This window comes from Hemitrygon akajei, chromosome 21, assembly GCF_048418815.1.
Source record: "Hemitrygon akajei chromosome 21, sHemAka1.3, whole genome shotgun sequence".
Lineage (NCBI taxonomy): Eukaryota > Metazoa > Chordata > Chondrichthyes > Myliobatiformes > Dasyatidae > Hemitrygon > Hemitrygon akajei.
Window position 1 is genome coordinate 16235466 of NC_133144.1, and position 27044 is coordinate 16262509.

The 27044-nt window shown below is 44.3% G+C and overlaps 1 protein-coding gene across 2 annotated transcripts in view; it reads right to left on the bottom strand.

The window, feature by feature from the left end:
* The window catches only part of dapk2b (death-associated protein kinase 2b), a 152787-nt gene that overhangs the window by 28090 nt on the left and 97653 nt on the right, over positions 1-27044 (bottom strand). For both annotated transcript variants that reach the window (XM_073024871.1, XM_073024870.1), the window contains exons 4-5: positions 11529-11667; positions 10280-10406 (exon numbers count right to left, since the gene is read on the bottom strand). In XM_073024871.1, coding sequence (XP_072880972.1) covers positions 10280-10406; positions 11529-11667 — 266 coding nt within the window. The remainder of the gene's footprint in view (positions 1-10279; positions 10407-11528; positions 11668-27044) is intronic.

Below are 27044 nucleotides of genomic sequence, written 5' to 3' on the forward strand. Positions count from 1 at the left end.
TCAGTATTAGATTATGCTACATGTACTTCCTAGCATTGAGGCTAAAAAGTTCTACTTCAGTCTCATCCAGCCACAAAACTGTTTTCTACATCTTTACAGTATCTTTTAAGTGACACTTTGCAAAGTCTTTTTGGGCAAGGATATGCTCTTTTTTTTAGCCAGGGCTTCTCCTTTGCCACTCTTCCATAAATACCCTTTTTATGCAAGGCCTCCAAGATTGTGGAGCCATGAACATCATCTCTGGTTGCAACCACTGACTTCAGCAGCTCATTCAGAGTGACTGTTTCACAGATGCCAATCTCCTCTGGCAACTGAGTTTAGAGGACGGCCTGAACTTGGCAATGTGGTTGTGGTTTCATATTTTTTCCTCACTCTTCACGATGGACTACACTGAGTTCTGAGGCATGTTCAGTGCCTTTGAGATGATCTTGAACTCATCCCTGACTTTCAGCTTCTCGATTATCATTTCCCTGACTTGCCTCGAATGCTCTCGTCTTCATTTTGGTTTGGTCGGTTGAAAATCTACCATACTGTTGGACCTAAGGAACATTAGCTCAGTAATTACAAAGGAATGAATACTTCTTCAGCTTCACAATTTTGGTTTTTAAATTTTAGTAAATTGTTGACATGCTTTGGAAGTTTTCTTTTCATTTGACATGTCGCACAACGTTTTTGTAGATTAGCTCAAAAAATCCCATTCCAATACATTTCAAATTTAGAAAATGAGATGGTAAAATGTGAGAACATCTGTTGGGGATAAATACTTTTTCAAGGCATTGTATATACATACGTGCACACACACATTTCCTGTGCCAAATAAAGTCGTCACTGAGTGTTTGTTTGTGGTTTTCTGCTGCTGTCAGCTATCCATTTTACTCAGAACGCATGTGTTGTGTGTTCAGAGATGCTCTTTTGCACGTCACCTTCCTGTCAACTTCAGACGCTCTGGCCATTCTCCTCTGACATCTCACTAACAAGGCTGGATGCATTTTGTTTTTCACACCACTCTCCGTAAGCTCCGGAGAATGTTGTGCGTGCAAATCCCAGGAAATTGGGAGTTTCTGAGATACTCAGACCACCCTGTCTGGCACCCACAATCACTCCACAGTCAAAGTCACTTGGGTCACATTTCTTCCCCATTCTGAAGTTTGATCTGGACAACAACTGAACCTCGTGATCATGTCTGCATTTTTCATGTTTCGAGTTGCTGCCACATGATTGGCTGATTGTGGGTCCAATACAAGGAACAGGTCCTTGTAGATACAAGGAACAGGCCCTTCTGGCACAATAAGCTGCATTGCCTGCCAACACATCTATTTAAGACTAGCTAATCACAACGACCAATTAACCTACTAACTTGGACTGTGTGAGGAAGCCAGCGCACCCAGATGAAAGCCACGCAGTCACAGGTGGTGCTGCGATTGAACTCCCAACTCCGAGCTGTAATGGCGTCACATGAACCGCTATGCTTACTGGGGCACCCAAGTCAAATGACACTTCACCTGCAAGTCTAGTCTATCAGGAATATCTACTGTATCCAATGCTCCCAGTATGCCCTTCTCTACATCTGTGATACCCAACATAGATTGGGTAACCACTTTGTCCAGCATCTTTACTTTATCCGGCACAAAAAGCAGGAATTTCTGGTGGCCACTCATTTCAATTCCCATTCCGTTCCAAGTTGGCAGTCCATGGCCTCCTCTATTACCACAATGAAGCCACCTCAAGTTGGAGGAGCAACACCTCATACTCTGTCTAGGTATCTTCCAACTTAATGGCATGAACATTGATCTCCCTAACTTTAGGCCATTTCTCACCTCCCCCCCACCTTCTCTTTTTTCCCCATTCCCTATTCCTACTCCACTCTTACCTCTTCCATCAGTTAGATCGGAGTGGAAGTGCTGGACGAAGTGGCCCTTCCCTCCTTCCCATGGTCCACTGTCTTCTCCTACAGATTCCTTCTTTTCAACCCCTTACCTCTTCCACCCATCACCTCACTATCCCAACATCCCCCATCCACTCACCTCTCCCCTCCCCCTCAGCTGGTCTCACCTATCACCTGCCAGTTTGTTCTCCTCCCCTTATCGCCACCTTCTTTCCCTGGTTTCTTCCTCTTCCTTTCCAGTCCTGATGAAGGATCTCCACCCAAAGCATCGGCTGTTTATTCTCCTCCAAAGATGCTGCCTGACCTGCTGAGTTTCTCCAGCATTTTGTGTGTGGTGCTATACACAAGGCACCCTTCATCTTCTGAGAAGCTTCATACAGCTAAAATGATGCCAGTTACTCCATCATACAGATTAAAATATCATACTCAAACACTGGGTGTGATTCACAACAAACACTATTAATTGCACTGTCCTTTGAGTGACTGATTCATTATTCAGTCATCAGTGGAGCACACTGAACAGACACATAGGTGTCCAGTGTGATGGACACACGATTTCAAAGCCAAATTTATTATCGAAGTACCATCAACTATCTTGAGAATCATTTTCTTGCAGGCATTTACAGGAGAATAAATTCAATGGAATTTTTGAAAAACTATACATAAACAGACAAACTACAAATCAGAATCAGGTTTATTATCACCAGCATGTGACATGAAATTTGTTAACTTAGCAGCAACAGTTCAATGCAATACATAATCTCGCAAAGCAAAAAATAATAAACAAGTAAATCACATATATTGAATAGTTTTTTTAAAAAAGTGCAAAACCAGAAATACTGTATATTTTTTAAAAAGTGAGGTAGTGTCCAAAGATTCAATGTCTATTAAGGAATCGGATGCTGAGGGGAAGAAGCTGTTCCTGAATCGCTGAGTGTGTGCCTTCAGGCTTCTGTACCTCCTTTCTGATGGTAACAGTGAGAAAAGGGCATGCCCTGGGTGCTGGGGGACCTGAATAATGGACACTGCCTTTCTGAGACACCGCTCCTTGAAGATGTCCTGGGTACTTTGTAGGCTAGTACCCAAGATGGAGCTGACTAGATTTACAACCTTCTGCAGCTTCTTTTGGTCCTGTGCAGTAGCCCCTTCATACCAGACAGCGATGCAGCCTGTCAGAACGCTCTCCATGGTACAACTATAGAAATTTTTGAGTGTATTTTTTGACATGCCAAATCTCTTGAAACTACTAATAAAGTATAGCCGCTGTCTTGCCTTCTTTATAACTACATCGATATGTTGGGACCAGATTAGATCCTCAGAGATCTTGACATGCAGGAACTTGAAGCTGTTCATTCTCTCCACTTCTGATCCCTCTATGAGGGATTGGTATGTGTTTCTTCGTTTTACCCCTCCTGAAGTCCAGAATCAGCTCTTTCATCTTACTGACATTGAATGCCAGGTTGTTGATGCGGCACCACTCCACTAGTTGGCATATCTCACTCCTGTACACCCTCACCACCTGAGATTCTACCAACAATGGTTGTATCGTCAGCAAATTTATAGATGGTATTTGAGCTATTCCTAGCCACGCAGTCATGTGTATATAGAGAGTAGAGCAGAGGACTAAGCACACACCCCTACCCAAATGTGGAAAAGATGACAAATTATGCAAATAAAAAGATAATATTGAGAACATGACCCGTAGATTCCTTGGAAGTGAGTCCATAGGTTATGGAAGCAGTTCAGAGTTGTGAGTGAAAGTTAGCCATGCTGGGTCAGGAGCCTGATGGTTGTAGGGTAATAACTGTTCATGCAGGGACCTAAAGCTTCTGTGCCTCCTGTGCAATGTTGGTGATGAGAAGAGAGTGTGGCCTGCATGGCTGCTGCTTGTGTGCTGAATGGTGGGGAGAGCTTTGCCTGGGCTAGACTAGGTTGTATCCACCACTTTCTGTGGACCTTTTCTGATCCATACCAGGACGTGATGCAACCGGTTAGGGTACTCTCCACTCTGCATCGATCGAAGTTTGCCAATGTTTTTGGAGATGTACCAACGATGCAAGCTTCTAAGACAGTACGACTCTGTAAGCTTGTGACTGGCTCATGGAATTCCGGTTTCTTCCTCCTGTATTCGATAATCAGCTTTCGGGTTTTGCTGACATTGAGTGAAAGGCTGTTGTTGTGACTCAATCTCCTCCTGTGTGCTGATTCAGCACCTCCTTTGGTTCAGCACACAACAGTGGTGTCACCAGCAAACTTAAGACCAGAAGATATAGGAGCCGAATTAGGCTACTTGGCCCATCGAGTCTGCTCCGCTATCTCATCGTGGCTAATCCAATTTTCCTCTCAGCCCCAATCTCTTGCCTTCTCCCTGTATCCCTTCATGCCCTGACTAATTGAGACACTATCAATCTCTGCCTTAAATATACATAAAGAGTTGGCCTCCACAGCTGCATGTGGCAAAGATTCACCACTCTCTGGCTAAAGAAATTCCTCCTCATCTCCATCCTAAAAGGACTTCTGAGGCTCTGTCCTCTGGTCTTAGACTCTCCCACCATAGGAAAGAAATATCCTCTCCACATTCACTCTATCAAAGCCTTTCATCGTTTCATTGAGGTCACCCCTCATTCTTCTGAATTCCAGTGAATGCAGGCCCAGAGCCATCAAATGCTCTTCATATGAAAAGCCAATCAATCCTGGAATAATTTTTGTGAACTTCCTAAGAGGCCCAGAACTGCTCACAATACTCCCAGTGAGGCCTCACCAGTGCTTTATAAAGTCTCAACTTTACACCCTTGCTTTTTATATTCTAGTCTTCTTGAAATTAATGCTAACATCACATTTGCCTTCCTCAACACCAACTCAACCTGCAAATTAACCTTTAGGGAATCCTGAACAAGAACTCTCAAGTCCCTTTGTGCCTCAGTTTATTTTTTGTATTTTCTTTCCATTTAGAAAATCGTCAACCCTTTCACTTTTTCTACCCAAGTACAAGATCATGTACTTCTTGACACTGCATTCCATCTGCCACTTCTTTGCCCATTCTCCTCATCTATCTCCCTTCTGCAGCCTCTCTCTTTTCCCAAAACCACCTGTCCCTCTACCTAGCTTCATCTTCAAACCATGTGACAAATCCATCAATTCCATCATCCAAATCATTGACATATACCGTAACTTAAAAAGAATCAGTCCCAACACAGATCCCTACAGCACACCACTAGTCACCAGTGCCAATCAGAAAAGGCTCCCTTTATTTCCACTCTATGCCTCCTATCAATCAGCCACTGCTTTATCCATGCTAGAATCTTTCCTGTTCGTAGCTCGTAGCTTGTTAAACAACCTCATATGTGGCATCTTGTCAAAGGCCTTCTGAAAATCCAAGTACACGGCATCAACCAATCCTCCTTTCTCTATCCTGCTTATTATTTCTTCAAAGAATTCCAACAGATCTGTCAGGCAAGGTTTTCCCTTGAGGAAACCATGCTGACTATGGCCTATTTTATCACGTGGCCCTAAGTACCCTGAGACCTCATCCTTGATAATTGATTCCAACATCTTCCTGAGCACTGAGGTCAGACTAACTGGCCAACAGTTTCCTTTCTTCTGTCTCTCTCCCTTCTTGAAGAGTGGAGTGACATTTGCAATTTTAAAGTCTTCCAGAACCATTCCCAAATCTAGTGATTCTTAAAAGATCATTACTAATTCCTCCACAATCTCTATAGCCACTTCTTTCAGAACTCTAGGGTGTATATCATCTGCTTATCTACCTTCAGACCTTTCAGTTTCCCAAGAACCTTCTCTCCAGTAATGGTAACTTCACACACTTTCTGACCCCTGACACCTGAAACTTCCACCATATTGCTAAGCGTCTTCCATAGTGCAGACTGATGCAGTTCAGTTCATCTGCCATTTCTTTGTTTCCCTTTATCACCTCTCCAGCATTGTTTTCCAGCAATCCAATATCCACTCTTGTCTCTTTTACACTTTCTTCACTTTACACGCATATATCTGAAGAAACTTTTGGTATCCTCTTTAATATTATTGGCTACCATACTTCTGTATCCCATCTTTACCTTCTTAATAACTTTTTTTTACTTCTGTTAGTTTTTAGAAAGCTTCCCCATCTCTAACTTCCCACTAATTTTTGCTCTACTATAGTGGCTTCCAGAAATTTCAACCATTGCTGCTCTGCCATCAACCCTGCCAGTGTTATTTTCCAATCAATTCTGGCCAACTCATCTTTCATGCCCCTGTAATTCCCTTTAATACTGTAATACTGATACACCTGACTTTAGCTTCTCCTCAAATTTCAGGGTGAATTTGATCATATTATGATCATTTCCCCCCCCCCCCCCCCCCAGGGTTCTTTTACCTTAAGCGCTCTAATCAACTCTAGTTCATTGCACAACATCCAATCCAGAATAGCCGAATCCAGTGGGCTCAACCACAAGCTGATCTAAAAGCCATCTCACAGGTATTCTAGAAACTCCCCCTCTTGGGATGCAGGACCAACCTGATTTTCCCAATCAACCTGCATACTGAAATCCCCCATGACTTTCGTAACATTGCCCTTTTGGGATGCATTTTCTATCTTCCGTTGTAATTTTTAGGCCACATCCTTACCACTGCTTGGGGATCTGTATACAACTCCCATTTGGGTCTTTTTACCATTGCAGTTCCTTGACTCTATCCAAAATAATTCCACGCCTTCCAACCCTATGTCACCTCTTTCTAATTATTTGATTTCATTTTTAACCAACAGTGCCAAGCCACCCTCTCTGCCTGTCCTTCTGATACAATGTGTGTCCTTAGACATTAAGCTCCCAGTTATAATCTTCTTTCAGCCATGATTCGGTGATGCCCACAACGTCATACCTGCCGATCTGTAAATGTGCAACAAGTTCATCTACCTTATTCCGTATACCATGCACATTCAAATACAACATCTTCAGACCTGTATTCACCCTTTTTGATTTCATCTGCCTTTTAAGCTGCAACTCAACCTGTTGACTATAGTTTTGCCCTTTCAAAAGCCTCTCCTCACTGCACATTGTAAACCAGCTACCTCATCTTCAGCACTATCACCCACCTTTCCTACGATACTTCCCCTCCACATACCTGTATAAGGTGACCTACCGACGTTCCTCAGCATTTACATTTCATTTTGTCTTTTAACTGGCTCATTTGGCTCAAGAGTTCAGTTCCTATCACTGTCCTTGCGTTCTTTCCTCCTGCAAGCTCCTTGTGACCTGTTCCCCTTCCTGCTCCCACCCTTTGTTGATCAAATATGGTTTATAACATTGTCTTCAAGAACACAGAAAAGTAAGAGCAGGAACAAGCCACTCAGCCCCTCCAAACTGGCCCATCATTATGATCCAATGCTGGTCACTCTTCCATTTCAGTTCTCTGTAATGAAGGATTCCTCGTACTCCAGCTTTATATCTATTCCTCCTTAAATATCTAGTGTTCTGGCTCGTACCACCCTCGAGAACAAAGGATTCACCAGAATCACTGACCTCTGAGTGAAGAAATTTCAATGCAGCTCAGTTTTAACCTCCTAGCTTCTTCTTTCATATCGATATTCCCCTGTTTATTCAACCTGCGATTTGCAACAGCTGAAGCAGCAGTTTCAGTCTGAACAGAGATCGGTTAAGCATTCACTTCCCCTTGCAACTCAAGTTTAAACACCACCGTACAGCATTAAGAAACCTTCCCTCTAGGATATTGGTCCCCCGCAGTTCGGGTGTAAACTGTCCCTCCTGTACAGGTCCCACCTTCCCTGGAAGAGAGCCCAACTGATCCAGAAATGTTACACCCTCCATCCTACACCAACTCCTTAGCCTCGCATTAAACTGTTTAATCTTCCTAGTTCTGGCCCCATGGGCAGCAATCCTGAGATTACAACCTTGGAGGTCCTGCCCTCTAACTGAGCGCCCAACTCCCTGAACTCCCTATGCAGAACCTCGTCACTTGTCCTACCAATGTAACTGGTATACACATGGACCATGACTTCTGGCTGTTCTTCTTCCCACTTATGAATCCTGAGCACCTGAACTGAGAAATCCCGGACCCTGGCACCTGGGAGGCAACATACCATCCGAGAATCTCGTTTTCACCTTCAGAACCTCCTGTCCATTCTCCTAATGAATCCCCTATCACCACAGCGTGCCCCTTCTCCCCCCTTCCCTTCCAAGGCACAGAGCCCAACAGTATCCTGTTGTTGAGGGAGATGGCCACAAGGGTACTCTGCGCTAGCTCCTCAACCCCTTTCCCCTTCCAGACTGCCACACAGTTTCCAGTACCTTAGCTGTAACTCCCTCTCTATATGTGCTATCTATCACCCCCTCAGCCCCCCAAATGATCCGGAGGTCATCCAGTTCCAACTCCTTAACGCGGATTGTTAGAAGCTGCAGCTGGATGCACTTCTCGCAGTTGTAGTTGTCAGGGACACTGGAGGTCTCCCTGCCTTCTCACATCCCACAAGGGGAGCATTTGACTGTCCTGCCAGACATCTCTGCTGTCCTAGCTGAGCAGATTTAAAGAAGGGAGGAAAAACTTAGCTTGGAGCTTTTCTTTGCTTTCTCAGGTTGAAGCTTCTTTTCCCTGACGCCTCAACGCCTCCGTTCTGACCCTGTGCACTCAGATGAAGGTCACTACACTTGCCCCGCCCTTCTTTAACTTGCTCTTGTTCCTCAATCCCGAGTGTGGATTGGTCACTGCTCAACGCTCCGTGTCGCTGTAGTGACCCGCTGCTCCTTTCTCTACCCGGGCAGTGGACCTGAGTGAAATCCCCTCCCCTCAAAACTTCCGATGTCCGGATTTGTCACTGGTCAATGCTCTAGTTCACTGTAGTGATCTGTAGATGAGCTGTACTTAGCAACACAATCATAGGTATATGGTGAGTAAACATGGGCATAAGCACATTGCCTTGTGATGCACCAGTGCTGTTGATGCTTGTGGCAGAGATGTTGTTGCCACTGACTGTGGTCCGCAATTGAGGAAATTGAGGATCGAGTTACATAAGGGGGTATTAAAGACCAGGTCTCAATGCGTTTCAAGTGGATGATAGTGTTGAATGCTGAGATGTATTGAATGACGAGCATCCTGCTGTATGTCCAGATGTTCCCAGGCTGAGTGAAGAGCCAATGAAATGGCATCTGCTGTTGACCTCTTGTGATGGCAGGCACATCGGAGTGGATCCAAATCACTCCTCAGGCAGGAGTTGATATGTTTCATCGCCGACCTCTCAAAGCACTTCATCACAGTGAATGTAAATGCTACTGCACAATACATTTGAGGCAGATTACCATATTCTACTTAGGCACTGGTATGAATGAAGCCCGTCTGAAGCAGGTGGGTACCTCAGACATAAGCGAGAGGTTGAAAGTGTCGGTAAACACTCCAGCCAGTTGATTAGCACAGGACTTCAGTACTTGGCTACGTATGCCATCTGGGTCAGATGCTTTCTGTGGATTTACCCTCCTAAAGGATGCCCTCACGCTAGCCTAAGAGACTGAAGTCACAGGTTGTCGGAGCTGTGGGGGTTCATGAAGGTGCCTCCTTGTTTTGTTGGTGGAAATGAGCACAAAATAAACTGAGGGCATCTGGAAATGAAACCTTGTTGTCATTGATGTTGCTCGGTTTGGCTTTGGAACTGCTGGCGTTCAAGCCATGCCACAGCTGTCGAGCATCGCTCTGTGATTGCCACTTCGCATGTGAGATGGCTTTCCAGAGGTCATACCCGCACCTCTTGTTCTTTCCTGGATCTCCTGATCTTATCTGGCCCTCAGCAGATTGTGGATCTCCTCGTTCATCCAGGGCTTCTGGTTGGGGAAGCTCTGAATGATTTTGTGGGAATACACTTGTCCATGAGTGTCTTTATAAAGTCCGTGACAACCAAGGTGTGTCAGGAATCCAATGTGGCAGACATGTGGTGTGTCAGGAATCCAATGTGGCAGATGTGTGGTGTGTCAGGAATCCAATGTGGCAGACATGTGGTGTGTCAGGAATCCAATGTGGCAGACGTGTGGTGTGTCAGGAATCCAATGTGGCAGACGTGTGGTGTGTCAGGAATCCAATGTGGCAGACGTGTGGTGTGTCAGGAATCCAATGTGGCAGACGTGTGGTGTGTCAGGAATCCAATGTGACAGACATATGATGCATCAGCCATATGATGTGACAGGCAGCAAATGTGATCTGACATGACTCCACCTGAACTGTACCATTCCCACATCGAATACTTTACTCCTAATGAATGCAACTGAAAACAAACTCTACAATACGTCTTCTGATACTCTGCTCTATATAACTACATTTGGTTTGACATACCTTCCATAAAAGACATTTAATTCGCTAACATACCTCATCTAGAGCTGATATGATGAAAACTATACCTACCAACAAATTCAGGAGTCCCAAAGATGTTTTTAAACTCAACTCCATCTTCGATTTTGTGAGCAAGGCCAAAGTCTATCAATTTGATGTGTGGCACGGGTATCTTATCGAGAAGCATAATATTTTCAGGCTGAAAGGAAATATTTCAGAAATGATTCTTAATTGAACTGCTAAGAACAAACCCAATTTAATTACAAACCCTTAGTTTTAGGAAGTATTGAATGAAATCTTTTCAACAGGAATGCCAAGGTTCACAGACCCATCCTGAAGTAATTATTAACTGTGTACAGAAGGTGTTGGTCATCTGAGTGTTGTGAACAGTGTGTCCACTAGTGGAATTCCTAACATATTTATTTGTTTAATTCTACCTTCAATACAAATTGTAACAAAATGCCTTACAGACTTTAAAAAATTGGAAGAGTATATTCTTTCATCAATTTCCATATAATGAATAATTATGAATTAGTAACAAGCAATTCTGCTTACACAACGCTGGTTCTCAGAATTCTCCCATGTTTCCCTGTAATATGATCTCTCAGAGATACTTATTTGCACAGTCACCCCAGTCCTTCACCATCCACTGAAACTAATAAACCTACCTCATAAACCCTCTAACCAGCACCTGTTAGGGATGTGGAAGGAATCTAGTGCATCTGGAGAAACGCTCACTGTTGCTGGGTGAACAAGTGGAAACTCCACGCAGACAGCACTGGAGGTCAGAATTGAACAGTAGGACAGCTCCACTATCTGAAGTATCACCAGAGGGATAAATGAGATCCAGGACTTGGGAAGAAGCTGGTTTCCCTTTGAGTAGAAACAGTCAGATGAAGCCTAAGATTAGCACGTTATCTACAGGCCACCTCCCATAGAGCTGCACTCCCTCAGAACAATACTAGATTTTAGATTAGATGTTCATTGAAAACTGAAATTTGAATAACAAAATGGCGAATGAGACTGGTGAGTGTGTTCTGACAGTCAGCATAGACTCGATGAGTTGTATAGCCTCCTTCCTTCTGTGTCATCGGCAACTGTGAGATCTATGATGTTTGTGGTGAATGTGCAACCACAGAGCCTTAGAGAGAAAACAGTAGAGTATATTTTCAACAATATGGCGAAAACTCTGCCATAATTAAATTTGTACCATGAAGGTTATGCTGTTGGAATAATCAAAAATTCATAAGACACTACCTAAAAATATTGAAGGTTATCAAATTGTGTCTAGAATATTGGGTGGATTAAAATGAGAACCTACCTTGAGGTCGAAGTGTGCGATGTTTTTGGAATGGAGGTAGTTCACACCGTCTAGGATTTGTTTAATGAACGCTGTTGCTTCTTCTTCACTCAAAGATTCTTTCTGAGCCAGGAAGTCAAAGAGTTCCCCTCCAGAGACCCTGGAAACAGTACAATTTAGTTCCATCATCAGTGTCATACTAGGATCGACGGACTGTTGTTTGTGGGTTGTAAAGGCAATGTGCTCTTGACGTCAGGAAGCATGAATTCAAGACAGTCAAGTTGAACAGTGCAGGAAATGTAGACTTTCTGCCCTGCACCAGCAGGTGGTCAGGTGTTGTAACTTTGATGGAGGTTGTGTCTTTTTACCAGACATTAAGTCAAGATCTTTGTCTTCCCTCTCACCCAAATACCTCCAAGCCACTATTCCCAAGGGAGCTTTGCCTATTTCCCTATCCAAGAGTTATTCCTCTGCCTCATCTCTAGAAATCAGGCTGTCTGTTCCAGACCACACTTGCTGCTCACGGAACTAGCTTTGCTTAAATGGGACACGTCACTGGCCATGAAGCACTTTGGGTCGTTGTACATGCACTGCAATGAAGATGTTCAAAGCAGGACAAATTCATAAATACATCAGATCTCGGGTGAACTGCAATCTGTGTCATTGTGTTGAGTGGGTGAGTGAGGTCTGAACACTTCACCATCAGATACCGCATGACATGCCCAACACAGCCATCATTCTCTGCAGTCAGATAAAGATCACAGTCAAACCAAAACCAGCAAGCTTATTTGCGATTGAAAAGCAAAAATAGTCAGCATCAAAAATCTCATGTCAATACAGAAAATGCTGGAAATGCCCCCAAGCGTGACTTGTGCTGCACCAACCCCCACACTCCTCCCTCACCACCAATCAGGACCCCAAAGAGTCCTGCCAGCTGAGGAGACACTTCACCTGCAAGTCCGTTGGGCTTGTTGCGGTGCGATCTCCACTACACTGGTGAGACCCAATGCAGATTGGGGTTCCTCTTTAATGAGAGCCTTCACTCTGTCCACCACAAAGGGCAGGACCTCCCGATGGCTACACATTTCAATTTGACTTCCCATTCACATTTTGCCATGTTTGTCCAAGGCCTTCTCTACTATCATGACAAAGCCAAACTCAGATTGGAGGAGCAACATCTGATATTCCGTCTGGGTGGCCTCCCACCTGATGGCATACACGTTGATTTATCCAATTTCCGGTAATTTCTTCATCTCCCCCTTCTGTCTTTTTCCATTCCCCATTCTGGTTCTCCCCTCACCCGTTTTCCGCTCCTCACTTGCTTATCACAGTCCTCTGGTGCCCCTCCTCCTTCCCTTTCTCCCATGTTCCACTCTCCTCCCCTATCAGATTCTTGCTTCTTCAGCCCTTTACCTCTTCTACCAATCATTTACTAGCTTCTTACTTCATTCCCCCCCTCCACCTGGTCTCACCTATCACCTGCTATCTTGTACTCTTCTCCCCCCACCGTCATTCTGGTTTCTGTCTTCTTCATTTCCAGTCCCGATGAAGGGTCTAGGCACTGATACGTCAGCTGCCTATTCCCCTCCATAGATGCTGCCTGACCTGCTGAGCTCCTCCAACATTGTGGGCGTGTTGCGGAAAATACTCTACAGATCTGGAATTATCTGTAGAGAAGGAAAGTGAGTTAATGCTTCAGGTTGATGATCTACCATCAGCAAGCAGGGTGATAGATCATTATAGAAGGCACGGCAAGATAATCATGATATAAACCACAGGAGGGTGCAAAAGTTCTGAATGGAAAATTAATTTAAACTAAATATAATTTCAATTTACAATAAACTAAATCCCCCTGGCATGCTCATGGTTGTATTTAGATAATCCAAGCATATACGCGAGCTTTATACAGAATTCAGATTCAGGTGAACAAATCAGATTCATAGCTCCTGTGGAACTGCCCGAAATTTCACCTCTTGCCCAACGCTATCTACTGACGTCCCAGCCATAGAAGTTATCACCGAGATCAAAGCTTCCACATCCTGGATCATTTACAGAACAGAGTGAAGATACCATAAAAGCAGATACTGGAAATACTCAGCAGGTCAAGAAGAACTCTAAGTGAGAAACAGAGCCAATACCCAACTCAAATCTTCAACTCTACACTCGGGTCCAAATTACATGCCGCAGCCTTGTAGTGAACCCTGAACAACCTTCAGACTCACCATAGAACCTCTAAAGCCTCCCTCACGCACAGATTTTGCTTTCCACTTGTCCCATTGTCAATACCCCTTTCCTTCACATCTTGCAAAAATGCTATCCCCTTCTCACAATTCCTCCATCTCTGCCGCATCTGCTCTCAGGATGAGGCTTTTCATTCTAGGACGAAGGAGATGTCTTCCTTTTTTAAACAAAGGGGCTTCCCTTCTTCCACCATCAACTCTGCTTTCAAACGCATCTCTCCCACTTCCCACACATTTGCCTTCACCCCATCCGCCCACCACCCCCCTCGGGATAGGGTTCCCCTTGTCCTCACCTACCACCCCACTAGCCTCCGGGTCCAATGTATAAATTCTCCGTAACTTCCGCCACCTCCAATGGGATCCCACTACCAAGCACATCTTTCCCTCCCCCCACCCCTTCTGCTTTCCGCAGGGATTGCTCCCTACGCGACTCCCTTGTCCATTCATCTCCCCACCATCCCTTCCCACCGATCTCCCTCCTGGCACTTATCCTTGTAAGCGGAACAAGTGCTACACCTGCCCTTACACTTCCTCCCTCACCACCATTCAGGGCCCCAGACAATCCTTCCAGGTGAGGCGACACTTCACCTGTGAGTCGGCTGGTGTGGTATACTGCGTCCGGTGCTCCCGGTGTGGCCTTTTATATATTGGTGAGACCCGACGCAGACTGGGAGATCGTTTCGCTGAACAGCTACACTCAGTCCGCCAGAGAAAGCAGGATCTCCCAGTGGCCACACATTTTAATTCCACGTCCCATTCCCATTCTGATATGTCTATCTATGGCCTCCTCTACTGTCAAAATGAATCCAAACTCAGGTTGGAGGAACAACACCTTATATACCGGCTGGGTAGCCTCCAACCTGATGGCATGAACATTGACTTCTCTAACTTCCGTTAATACCCCTCCTCCCCTTCTTACCCCATCCCTGATATATTTAGTTTTTTACCCCCCTCCTTTTTTTCCTCTTTCTGCCCATCATTCTGCCTGTTCTCCATCTCCCTCTGGTGCTCCCCTCCCCCTTTCTTTCTCCCGAGGCCTCCTGTCCCATGATCCTTTCCCTTCTCCAGCTCGGTATCACTTTTACCAATCACCTTTCCAGCTCTCAGCTTCACCCCACCCCCTCCGGTCTTCTCTTATCATTTTGCATTTCCCCTCTCCCTCCTACTTTCAAATCTCTTACTATCTTTCCTTTCAGTTAGTCCTGACGAAGGATCTCGGCCCGAAACGTCGACAGTGCTTCTCCTTATAGATGCTGCCTGACCTGCTGTGTTCCACCAGCATTTTGTGTGTGTTGTTTGAATTTCCAGCATCTGCAGGTTTCCTCGTGTTTGCCAGTTAAAACTGAGCGGCATTGAAATTTCTTCACTCAGAGGTCAGTGATAGGAACTGAATTCTTGAGCCAAATGAGCCAGTTGAAAGACAAAATGAAATGTAAATGCCGAGGTACGTCAGTAGGTCATCTTATACAGGTATGTGGAGGGGAAACAGTTAATGATTCAGGCTAACACGAGGAAATCTGCAGATGCTGGAAATTCAAGCAACACACACAAAATGCTGGTGGAACACAGCAGGCCAGGCAGCATCTGTAGGGAGAAGCAATGTCGACGTTTTGGGCCGAGACCCTTTGTTAGGACTAACGTTAGTCCCGACGAAGGGTCTCGGCCCGAAATGTCGTCATTGCTTTCCTACAGATGCTGCCTGGCCTGCTGCGTTCCACCAGCATTTTGTGTGTGTTGCAATGATTCAGGCTGATGACTTGCATTAGAACTTGTTACAATCAATACTTTGTGCTCATATATTGATTGGTAAATTTTTTTTCAAAATTTGACAATCAAATATTTTACTAACTAAAATACCTATGCCAACTAAAATACATCTCAGATATTGTCTTGCTGAAGTTGAATGCAAAGATAGATAGTTCTTCATGAAACTAGCATGAAAGAACTTCAGAGAGATAGTTTCAGTACTCGTCTGTCGACAGAGTGACCTTTCTTCACAAATGATGAATACTGCTTGAGGAAAAAAAGTAGCTCTGTTTGTTGACGTGTTACCCTGGAGCAGGAGATGATGACAATGACCAGCAACTCACTTGTTTTGTTTCACAAGAAGACAGATTTAATGACACACAAAAAGGAGTCTGTATACTGACAGAGCAACATTTAGTCTAATTATTTAGAATGAAAGGAGTTTTAGACAAGAGACCTTCTCAAGAAGGTGACTAGTTTTAGCTCTTCAGTCACAATGCTGTATCACATACTGTAATTTCTCCTTTGCCAGCTGTGTTTAATGTCAAAGCACCTAATATTTTCCCACCATGGGAACTCAAGTTCTGTTTAACACTCCTGGGGGAAGGAACTTAACATTTAAAGTACACCTTGAAACAAAAGTTGCATTTTCCTTCCAATTTTCTAATCTTCTTACCCTTGTTTTATGGCGGTAACTTCAATAGCCCCATAAAGGGGTTCAAGGTCTGCAATCCATTATGGGACTATGTCCTTCCACTGAACTGAATGAAACTCCTGCTGACTGGTCACTTCAGAGTCCAGTATACACCAATCATCTTGTTGGTCAATTATATTGAGTGGCTGGCTCCAATGAAAGTGAACAATGCAGGCAAGGCAGCATCAGTAGAAGAGAAACAGAGTTGATGGTTCAGGACTTCTCATCATTGCCATCTGTACACCGATGTTGTCTGATCTTTGATGCTTTTGGGTTTTATTTCAGGTTTCCAGCATCTGCAGTTTTTTTTTTGCTTTTAATTAAAACTAAGCTTCCGCCTCTAGTACAACACAGTGGTATAACAGTTAATGCTGCCCTAGTTCAATCCTGACCTCCGGACTGTCCACGTGGGACGTCCGGCTGCCTGTGTAGAAGGCACGTTGATCAGACCTAGAATGTGACTTCAAAAACATAAGGTGTCCTCGCCCTCACCCTGTACTCAGACCAGCATCTCCAACAACTCCTCTGAGCTTTGGACACAAGAATACGACGTACATGTGGGATCAGGTTATTCAGCCCTCTGTGCCTGCTCCCCCTTTCAACTGAATCTTTTCCCTCAACTGACTCATGTTCCCCTTAACATTTATAAGACCATCAGTTTAGACCATTGGTCACCATGCTCAACCTGGACTGCTGCAGAACTGTCATTTAATTACCAGGTAGAGGCCAGGCCTTATGACCTACAAACTCAAATTCTTCCACAGCAACTGCAGAACTTAATTTTCATGAAAGGAACCCTGGAATAAAGAGCAGAGTTTGGTAACAACCAGATCAAAGCAACTAAACTGTCCTAAAGTCTCTGCTACTTCACATCTGTGCTCTCGGGGAAGAAGCTTAGCGTGCATACGTCCGATGGGGTCGCTCCAACTACCCTCTGAAATGAGTGCAGCAAATAAAATTGAGGATGTAGCAAAGCATTGAGTTAAAGGGGGGAGGGGTTGAGCTACCTTGACAGGTTGAAGGACATTATGGAGACCAAAGGCAGAATGACATCGCATTATTCACCTCAACCCATTTGCTGAAACCCTCATCCATCCCTTCATACGTCCTAACATTATTTAAAGAAACCTTGTACAGGGACCCATTTTTCCACTCTCTGTAAAATTCAAGTCATTAAAACTTGCTGCTTGCCCCAATTGATATTCTCCTATCCACCCGTAACCCCCATCTTTGCTACATTACCTCCAAGTTAATGTGGATTTTAAAGTTCTCATCAATTATTTCAAATCTTTCCATGGGCTCTCCTTTGAGCTCCCTTAATCTTCTGGGAAATGCACTCCACTGGCAGCTGTACATTGAAGATATTCAATTGTGAAGATATTCACAATTCCGTGACTAAATGTCTTCATCTTGTCCCTTTCTTTTAGACTTTGCTTGAGAGAAAAAAAAATCTCTTCAATGCTACCTACATGTCTTTGAAATGAAAACTAGAACATAATAATAAAAAACTACTAACATATTGAAAACTTTTAGCACCAAGCAAATGGAATCTCTCGGGTTACTGGAACTTGTGTGGTGTAAACCGAGCAAATACTAACAACAGCTTTGCCACACAGGATAATAACATGATTAAAATAAAAGCTGAACACCACTCAAGTTTCACACTGGCATTTATAATATCCAAGTTCCTCTGAGATATATTTTATGGAGCTACAGTAGAATGGAAAATCCAGGTAATCCCCAGTAATCAGAAATCTAAGTTTTTACGCAGCGCTGTACAAGGAGATTTCAATTACACTTAATTGTCCTTCCAAATGTGATTACATTTGCGAATATAAATGTTATTACTTTGAGTGGAGTGCTTTGAATTTAGTCCTCTCGGGTAGCGTATTTAAAAAGACTCAATTAGAAGTACTAAAGGTTTTTCTGGAAAGGAATACCTATTCAGAATGCTTACTGCTGAGATAGAAGAATTGTTGAAGGCTAGGTTATGGTTTTGTAAAGCTAATTTTAGTTACAGGATTTCAGTTTCAGGTACATAAACCAATCACTAAATGGACACTCCATAAGACTTATCTCACTTATGGGTCCAGAGTACAGAATATATGTGGGATAGAGTCCAGAGATAAATGACTATCTCCTGCTCTAGTCATGTGATAATCCACTAATTGTCATTGGCCATAGTCTTTCTACATAACTGAGCTAATCTTTGTACATTGTTAATCACAGAAACATAGAAAACCTACAGCACAATACAGGCCCTTCGGCCCACAAAGTTGTGCCGAACATGTCCCTACCTGAGAAATTACTAGGCTTACCAATAGCCCTCTATTTTACTAAGCTCCATGTACCTATCTAAAAGCTTCTTAAAACACCCTATCATATCCACCTCCACCACCATTGCCGGCAGACCATACCACGCACTCACCACTCACTGTATAAAAAAATTTGCCCCTGACATCTCCTCTGTACCTACTCCCTAGCACCTTAAACCTGTGTCCTCTTGTGGCAACCATTTCAGCCCTGGGAAAAAGTCTCTGACTATCCACATGATCAATGCCTTTCATCATCTTATACACCTCTATCAGTCACCTCTCATCCTCATTCGCTCCAAGGAGAAAAGGCCGAGTTCACTCAACCTATTCTCATAATGCATGCTCCCCAATCCAGGCAACATCCTTGTAAATCTCCTCTGCACCCTTTCCATGGCTTCCATATCCTTCCTGTAGTGAGGTGACCAGAACTGGGCACAGTACTCCAAGTGAGGTCTGACCAGGGTCCTATATAGCTGCAACATTACCTCTCGGGTCTGAAATTCAATTCCATGATTGATGAAGGTCAATACACCGTACGCCTTCTTAACCAGAGTCAACCTGTGCAGCTGCTTTGAGTGTCTTATGGACTCAGACCCCAAGATCCCTCTGATCCTCCACACTGCCAAGAGTCTTACCATTGATACTATATTCTGCCATCATATTTGACCTACCAAAATGAACTGCCTCACACTTAGCTGGATTGAACTCCATCTGCCACTTCTCAGCCCAGTTTTGCATCCTATCAATGTCCCGCTGTAACCTCTAACAGCCCTCCACACTATCCACAACACCTCCAACCTTTGTGTTATCAGCAAAGTTACTAACCCATCTCTCCACTTCCTCATCTAGGTCATTTATAAAAATCACAAAGAGTGAGAGTCCCAGAACAGATCCCCAAGACACTCCACTGGTGACCGACCTCCATGCAAAATATGACCCGTCAACAACCACACTTTACCTTCTGTGGGCAAGCCAGTTCTGGATCCACGAAGCAATGTCCTCTTGGATCCCATGCCTCCTTACTTTCTCAATAAGCCTTGCATAGGGTATCTTATCAAATGCCTTGCTGAAATCCATATACACTACATCTACTGCTCTTCCTTCATCAATGTGTTTAGTCACATCCTCAAAAAATTCAATCAGGCTCGTAAGGCACGACCTGCCCTTTACAAAGCCATGCTGACTACTCCTAATCATATTATACCTTTCCAAATGTTCATAAATCCTGCTTCTCAGGGTCTTCTCCATCAACTTACTGGTCTATAATTTCCTGGGCTATCTCTACTCCCTTTCTTGAATAAAGGAACAACATCCACAACCCTCCAATCCTCAAACCTCTCCCGTCCCCATTGATGATGAAAAGATCATCGTCAGAGGCTCAGCAATCTTCTCCCTCGCCTCCCACTGTAGCCTGGGGTAAATCTCATCCGGTCCCGGTGACTTATCCAACTTGATGCTTTCCAAAAGCTCCAGCACATCCTCTTCCTTAATATCTATGTGCTCAAGCTTTTCAGTCTGCTGCAAGTCATCACTACAATCACTAAGATCCTTTACTATAGTGAATACTGAAGTAAAGTATTCATTAAATACCTCTGCTATTTCCTTCGGTTCCATACACACTTTCCCACAATCAAAAGTGATACAACAGAGTGAGAATGATCTCCTTGTCAAAGCCCTGTGTGAGGTCCAACTGACATGGCTTTTCTGGTACTGAGACCATCTCAACTGCTCTTCAGAAAGCACCAGTGCCACCATGAATGGCTTGATGCTAGCAGAGTGCAAGTGGGCACTCGACTGGCACTGTTGCCCGATTCCTGGGCCAGTGTCTGTAAGGTCCCTACCACTAGACTGGTCCTAAAGGTCCAACAGGGCAGGACCCCACTCACGGAGCAGAAGGGGCACAGGCTGAATGGTGGTCTACTTGTTCCTCTTCCAGTGCTGTGACCTATCCTACCCCCAACCAACACTGGGATCTTGACTTGCTGCCCAGTAGCATGGTTCTTTATATTCAGGACTGTGCTGAGTAAGTGGGGAATGTGGTTGTCCTGCTCTCCTCCGTGAGCCCCATTCCTCATTCAAACTTCCTCATCCTCAGTTTCCACTTCTCCAGAGAAAACAACTCAAGTTTATCCAATCTCTCCTTGTAACCGATACTCTCTATTCCTGCAACAACCTGATGCATGCACTGAGCTGCCAGTCCTGCACCAAAGCTTCCACATCCTTCCTACTGTGCACTGCACACCATGCTCCAAATGCGTCCAACTCAAATGTTTATGCAGCTGCACCTCCCGTGTACCTCCCTCTTGCATCTGACATCTCAAAATTCCGCAGCTTACACTTGTAAACCCCACCTGTCATTCCTCTGCTCAACTTTCCCAGTCGGCCGATATCCTACTGAATCCTTCCTCTTTCTATCCGCAACTCTGTCAGTGTTTGTGTTGATTGCAAGCTTACTAAACAGCCCACCTATATTTTTGCCCAATCACTCACTTATATAACATAAACAGAGGTCCCGGCATTGAGCACTGCAGAACGTCACTGGTCGCAGACCTCCGTTCTGAATTGCTCTTCCCCTCCTCTACCCTTTGTCCTTTATGACCAAGCCAGTTTTGAATCCAGTCTACTGAGTCTTAAGCATCCCATGTGCCTTAATCTTCTGGATCAGCCTATCCTGAGGAACCTTGTAAAAAGCTTCAGTAAAGTCCATGTGAACAACATCTACTGCCCCATCCTCACCAATCATCTATGTCACCTCCTTAAAGAACTCAATCAAGTTTATAAGACTCTCCTGCTCAAAGCCATGGTGATTCTCCTTAACGTCTATTCTTTTCAAGATGCGAGTAGATCCTATCCCCAAGAATCTTCTTAAATAATTTCCCTATCACTGATGTAAGGCTCACTGCCCTACAGTTTCTGGTTTGTCTTGATTGTCCTTAAACAGAGGAAAGATGTCCACTGGGACCTTGTCTATGGCAAAGATCTCTGTCCAGCCATAGCAAACTCCCCTCTCAATAATGTAGCATAACCATTAGGCAGTGAAGACTTATCCACTTCAATGTTCTTCATGATCCTCAACACCTTTGATAACAAGATGTCGTACAATCCCAGCATACTTCTCCCTGGTCCCACCATCCTCCATGTCCTCCTTCTTGGTGAATAATACTCATTCAATACCTTACCTACTTTCTCTGGCTCCAGATAAATTCCCTCCTTTGCACTTGAATGATCCTATCCTGTCCCTAGTTACCCTCTTGCCTTTGCTCCTGAATTCTGACCATCTGATCAGACAAGGAATTACCCAGTACCAGCTGTTCCCAATCTACTTTCTGCAGTTCCTGTCCAATACTGGTATAATTAGCCTCTTCCCAGTTAACATCCCCCACCCCCACCCCCCCAAGGTCCAGGCTTGTCCTCAACTATCTCTGTCTGAAAACTTAAGAGTTATGATTATTTGCCCCAAAATGTTCTCCCACTGAAACTCCATCTCGTGTCCAGGCTCATTTTCTACTACAATGCTTAGGTTGGTATGGTACCTTTTAAGAGCCCCCCCCCCCCCCAGTCAAATGTCTCTTTACCTGCTAACAGCCTCTCCCAATCAATCTTTGCAAGTTCCTGTTTAATGTCACCAAAATTAGACTGGCCCCAACTCAGGACTTTAACTTGTCACCCACCCAGTTAATATTTTTCTTTAATTACTTTAAAACTAATAGAACTATGATCATTTGTCCCAAAGTCCTCCCCACTGTCATTTCAGTTACTTGCCCAACTCTGTTTCCTAAAGGGAGTTCAAGTGTTTACATATAGCTCAATAAAACTTACCTGGACACTTAACAAATTCTGCTCCATTTAATCCGTTAGCACTATGGTAGTCCTGATCAGTATTAAATTAAAAGTGTCTACTATTACCACCCTGCTATTCCTACAACTACCTGCAATCTCTTGATGTACTTGCTCCTCCAATTCCCACTTGACTACCGGGAGATCTGTATTACAATCCTAAAGTGATCACCCCCATTTTATTCTCAAGTTCTACCCATTTAGCCTCACTGCACCATCTCCCAAAATATCCTCTCTAAGAATTGGCAGTGATGTTCTCCCTGGTCAATACTGCAACCTCTCTCCTCCCACCTCCAGCTCTTTCACACCGGTAGCATTCATACCCCAACACATTGAACCATGTTTCAGAAATAGCAGTGATATCCCTGTCCCATGTGCCAATACATGCCCTAAGCTCATCTGCCTTACCTGTCAGGACTCCTGCTTTAAAGAAATGGAATGTTACCTATTCCTGGCTCCCCATCCTGTTTAGTGAATTTGCTTGCATTACTTTCTACATTTCCCTGAATTTTCGCATCTCCCACGTGATCGTTTTGGTCCCACCCCCTGCTGGACTAGTTTAGTTCTTCCTGAATAGCTCCAGCAAATGTCCCCAAACAAATATTGGACCTCCTCTAATTCAGAGGTAGAAGGTCCCAGTTTTATAGGTCACCTTTGCCCCAAAATAGATCCCAAAGGTGGAGATCCAAAAGCTGAATCTCTCCCTCTTACACCAGTTCCTCAGCCTCACATTCATCTGTCCTAGCTTCATATTTCTAACCTTACTATCTCAACGGTAAACGACTATATTCAGACAATATAATATTCTTGGGTGATATGATCTAAACTCCTCAACTATGTGGTATTCTTGGATCCACCGTTGATCACTGTTCATTCCCTTTTAAAAATCATTACGGCAAAACTATTAGTTGGATTAACCAGGCCTACATATCTTTCGCTCCCAGTTATTTTCCGGATGAGAAGGCTGTAATAATCCAATTGGACCCCAGTTGCAGACAAAATACGAATGCGCAACTGAAATCAAAAACACTGCACAAACACACCATGCATAATATTACCAGCCTATCGCAATTACTTAGTTTATGAGGATAATGACCAGACTGCGAATGCTCTCAATATTTCATTCTAAATACCACAATGTGTTCTCTGTCCCAAATCCCCTACAGAGCACCAATCTACCATCATTGTCACTTCTAGTCACACAATGTTGCTACAGTAATATGTCACATAAACTCAAGGCAATAACCCATTAAAGTGAAAAATTCTGACAGGCTAAGAGCAAGCACACTTCATTTAGCTCCCCTCTGGACTTGATGCAGTGCTCGACACTCAATACTGAACTCAACAGTCCTGGATAACCAGCCCATCCTGTGTGCATCCGATCAGGCTGAAAGTCACCATCTCATTTAATTCAGTTTCGCTTTCTCCACAGGCACCGCCTGCTTTGTTGGGTAACTACTAGTACAGCGGTAAGCACACGTTTTGGCAAGATCGGGGTTCGATTCCCACTGCTGTCTGTGAGGAGTGTGCATGCCCTCCGTTTCCTCCAGGTGCTCCAGTTTCCTCCCACATTCCAAAGATGCTCTATTAGTGCCACTGAGCTGTGGGCACAGGGTGCATGGTGACACTTGCAGGTTGCTCAGCAAATCCTTGCTGATTTGCTTTGACACATCTCACTGTGTGTTTCAGTATACACAGGACCTTTAGAATATAGGACATGAGAGCAGAATTTGGCTGTTCGGCCCATCAACCCTGCTGCAACATTCTATCATGGCTGGTTTATTATCCTTCTCAATCTCATTCTTCTTCCTATAACCTTTAATGCCCCAACTGATCAAGAACCTATCAACCCTCTGCTTTATGTATACTCAATGACTTGGCCTTCACAGCCGTCTGTGGAAAAGAATTCCATTGGTTCACCACCCTCTGGCTAAAGAAATCCTTCCTCAACTCTGATCTAAATGGACATCCCTCTATTCTGGGGCTGTGCTCTCTGGTCCTATAGCCACCCACTACAGGAAGCATCTCCTCCACATTCACTCCACCTGGGCCCTTCAATATTCATTAGGTTTCACTGAGATTCCCCCTCATTCTTCTAAACTCCGGTGAGTACTGGCACAGAGTCATTAAGCACTGCTCTTATATTAACCCTTTCATTCTCAAAATCATTCTCCACAACACCCCGCTGGACCTTTTCCAATGCCAGCACATGTTTCTTAGGTAAGCAGCCCAAAAACTGCTCACCTTGAACCCTCATTCTTAAAAAAAAAGGACTCCAACATCTTCCCAAACAGTGAGGTTAGGCGAACTGGCCTGCAATCACCTTTTTTACTGCCTCTCTCCTTTCTTAAAGAGCGGAGTGACATTTGCAATTTCCCATTCCTCTGGAACCATTGCAGAATCTAGTGACAAATACATGAGGCAAATGAAGCTAGTCTCTTTAAAATTCTCCAGTGTTGCAGATGTCTGCATTTCCAGGTCTGTGTTGTGTTGCTCCAGGATATGCACCTTTCTCTATAACTGCCCTCATTCTCATTTGTCTATTAACTAGTCAACACTAAAAACTTTGCATATTGTTTTCCACCCAATACTCCCACTGCCCTCTCCATCTCTCCCTCTATCTGCAACTTTAAACATACTTTTTAAATTTTTCAAGTTCATTGGCTCTTCATCTTCCCACACCAATGCTGCCTGACCTACTGAACAACTTCTGTGCTTCCTGCTCGACACTAACAAAGCGCATCCTGGGCCCGGCTGTGAAGCACCATCTACACTTTGATTAAACGGGAATGATCAGACCATTAATAGATTCCAACTAGGCACAGCAATTCCCAATACGACACTCACCACCAGCAGATAAGCACGTCAATACGAGGGCAAAGCAGGCCAGGCACAGGACTGGGAGACAGGGTCACTATTCCCTGTTACCAAGTCAATGCAAACACCGATTACTGCGCTCCTCATAGATGTTAATAGAAATACTTCACCACAAAACAAGCAGGTAATATGTTTACAAGATCTAAAGCAACTGCTTTATTTCCCACAATTACATGCAAGAGGCATTGATCGTGTGGATAGCCAGAGGCTTTTTTCCCAGGGCTGAAATGGCCAACACGAGGGGGCATAGTTTTAAAGTACTTGGAAATAGGTACAGAGGGGACGTCAGGGGTAAGTTTTTCACAGAGTGGTGGGTGCGTGGAATGCACTGCCAGTGACAGAGGTGGAGGTGGATACAACAGGGTCTTTTAAGAGACTCTTAGATAGGTACACCGAGCTTAGGAAAACAGAGCGCTATTCAGCAGGGTAATTCTAGGCAGTTTCTAGAGTAGGTCACATGGTTGGCAAGACATTGTGAGCCGAAGGGCCTGTAATGTGCTGGAGATTCCTATGTCGAATGTAATTTCCAGTAGGTCTAATCCAGTCACTCTGCAGTTAGGTCACACTGACACAAATACTCAGCAGGAATACTGCATCCACAGAGGGCCAGCACTGATGCCTCAACCAGCCTTTCCACCCTGTTATCTGTCTGCTGGGAGCTGGGAGGATTGGAGGGAAGGTAGATTATGGTGGTGGTCGTCATAGAACATAGAACAGTACAACACCAGGACAGGCGAGCTGGCCCATCACGTTTATGCCAACTATATTATCAAATTAAACCAATCCCTTCTGCATGCACGTGATCCATGTCCGCCTATGTTTACATGACCGTCTTAAACCTCGAGAGAAATGTCCTCCTTCAATGAGGTCAGTTCAAAAAACAGCCATGTTCATCAGGTTGCACCTGAATTGGAAGCACTTTCCATCAATCGCAGAACAAATTAAATGAAATTGAAATCCAAACCTTCTCACTTCGTCCTGCTCCTCTCATCTCTCTTTTGCTCCTAAACCTCAGCAACCAGATCCCCCCTAGAACAGCCCCTTGGCCTCTGAGTGCACTCCCTACCTTCTACTTCATCCCATTTCATTGTCCAGGTTTTGCCAAAGTCGTTGCCCTCTTGGAACCACTCCCTCAATGCAAGCTTTGAAATCTCTGTTAACCTTGCTTTGATCTATCAGTCCTTCTCTCCAAAATTCCTGCCTCTGCTCCTCCTGCCGTTTAATATTAAACTGTTGATCTAATATCCCTTCCCATCTTCTACACTGGTTTGTTATGAAAAGTTATTCATAACATAACTTTTTAACATAACATAATTCAAGCTTTCATTACAACTCCCCTTCAGATAGCCCGGTAACCTTGCCAACTAACCATTCCAATTCCACTTTACCCACTTTACAGAGAGCATGTTTACTTTCTAAAGCAAAAATTCACAAATATCTCCTCCAACACCCTCCACTGCATTTAGTGCTGCCCACTGGCCTCCTCTACAGAGCAGACTAGACAACTGGTCTGCTGAGCGTCTGAGCTCCGTCTGTAATGACCACTCCCAGTGGCCACTTCAGTTCCACACTGACCTGTCCATTCTTAGCCTCCTCCACTGCCAGTGGGGCCAAACAACTAGAAGACTAACACTGTGAGTTGAGTACAACTCAATGGTATGAATACTGAATTCCCATTTTCTTGTAACCCTCAGCTCTCGTATCCTCCCTCTCTCCTCATATGATCTGCCTCATCCTTCCATTTTTGTTACCTTCCTCGTACGCTCCTCCAACCCCCTGCCCCTAATCATCCTACTCCCTATAAACTTTACAGACCATATCCCCTCCC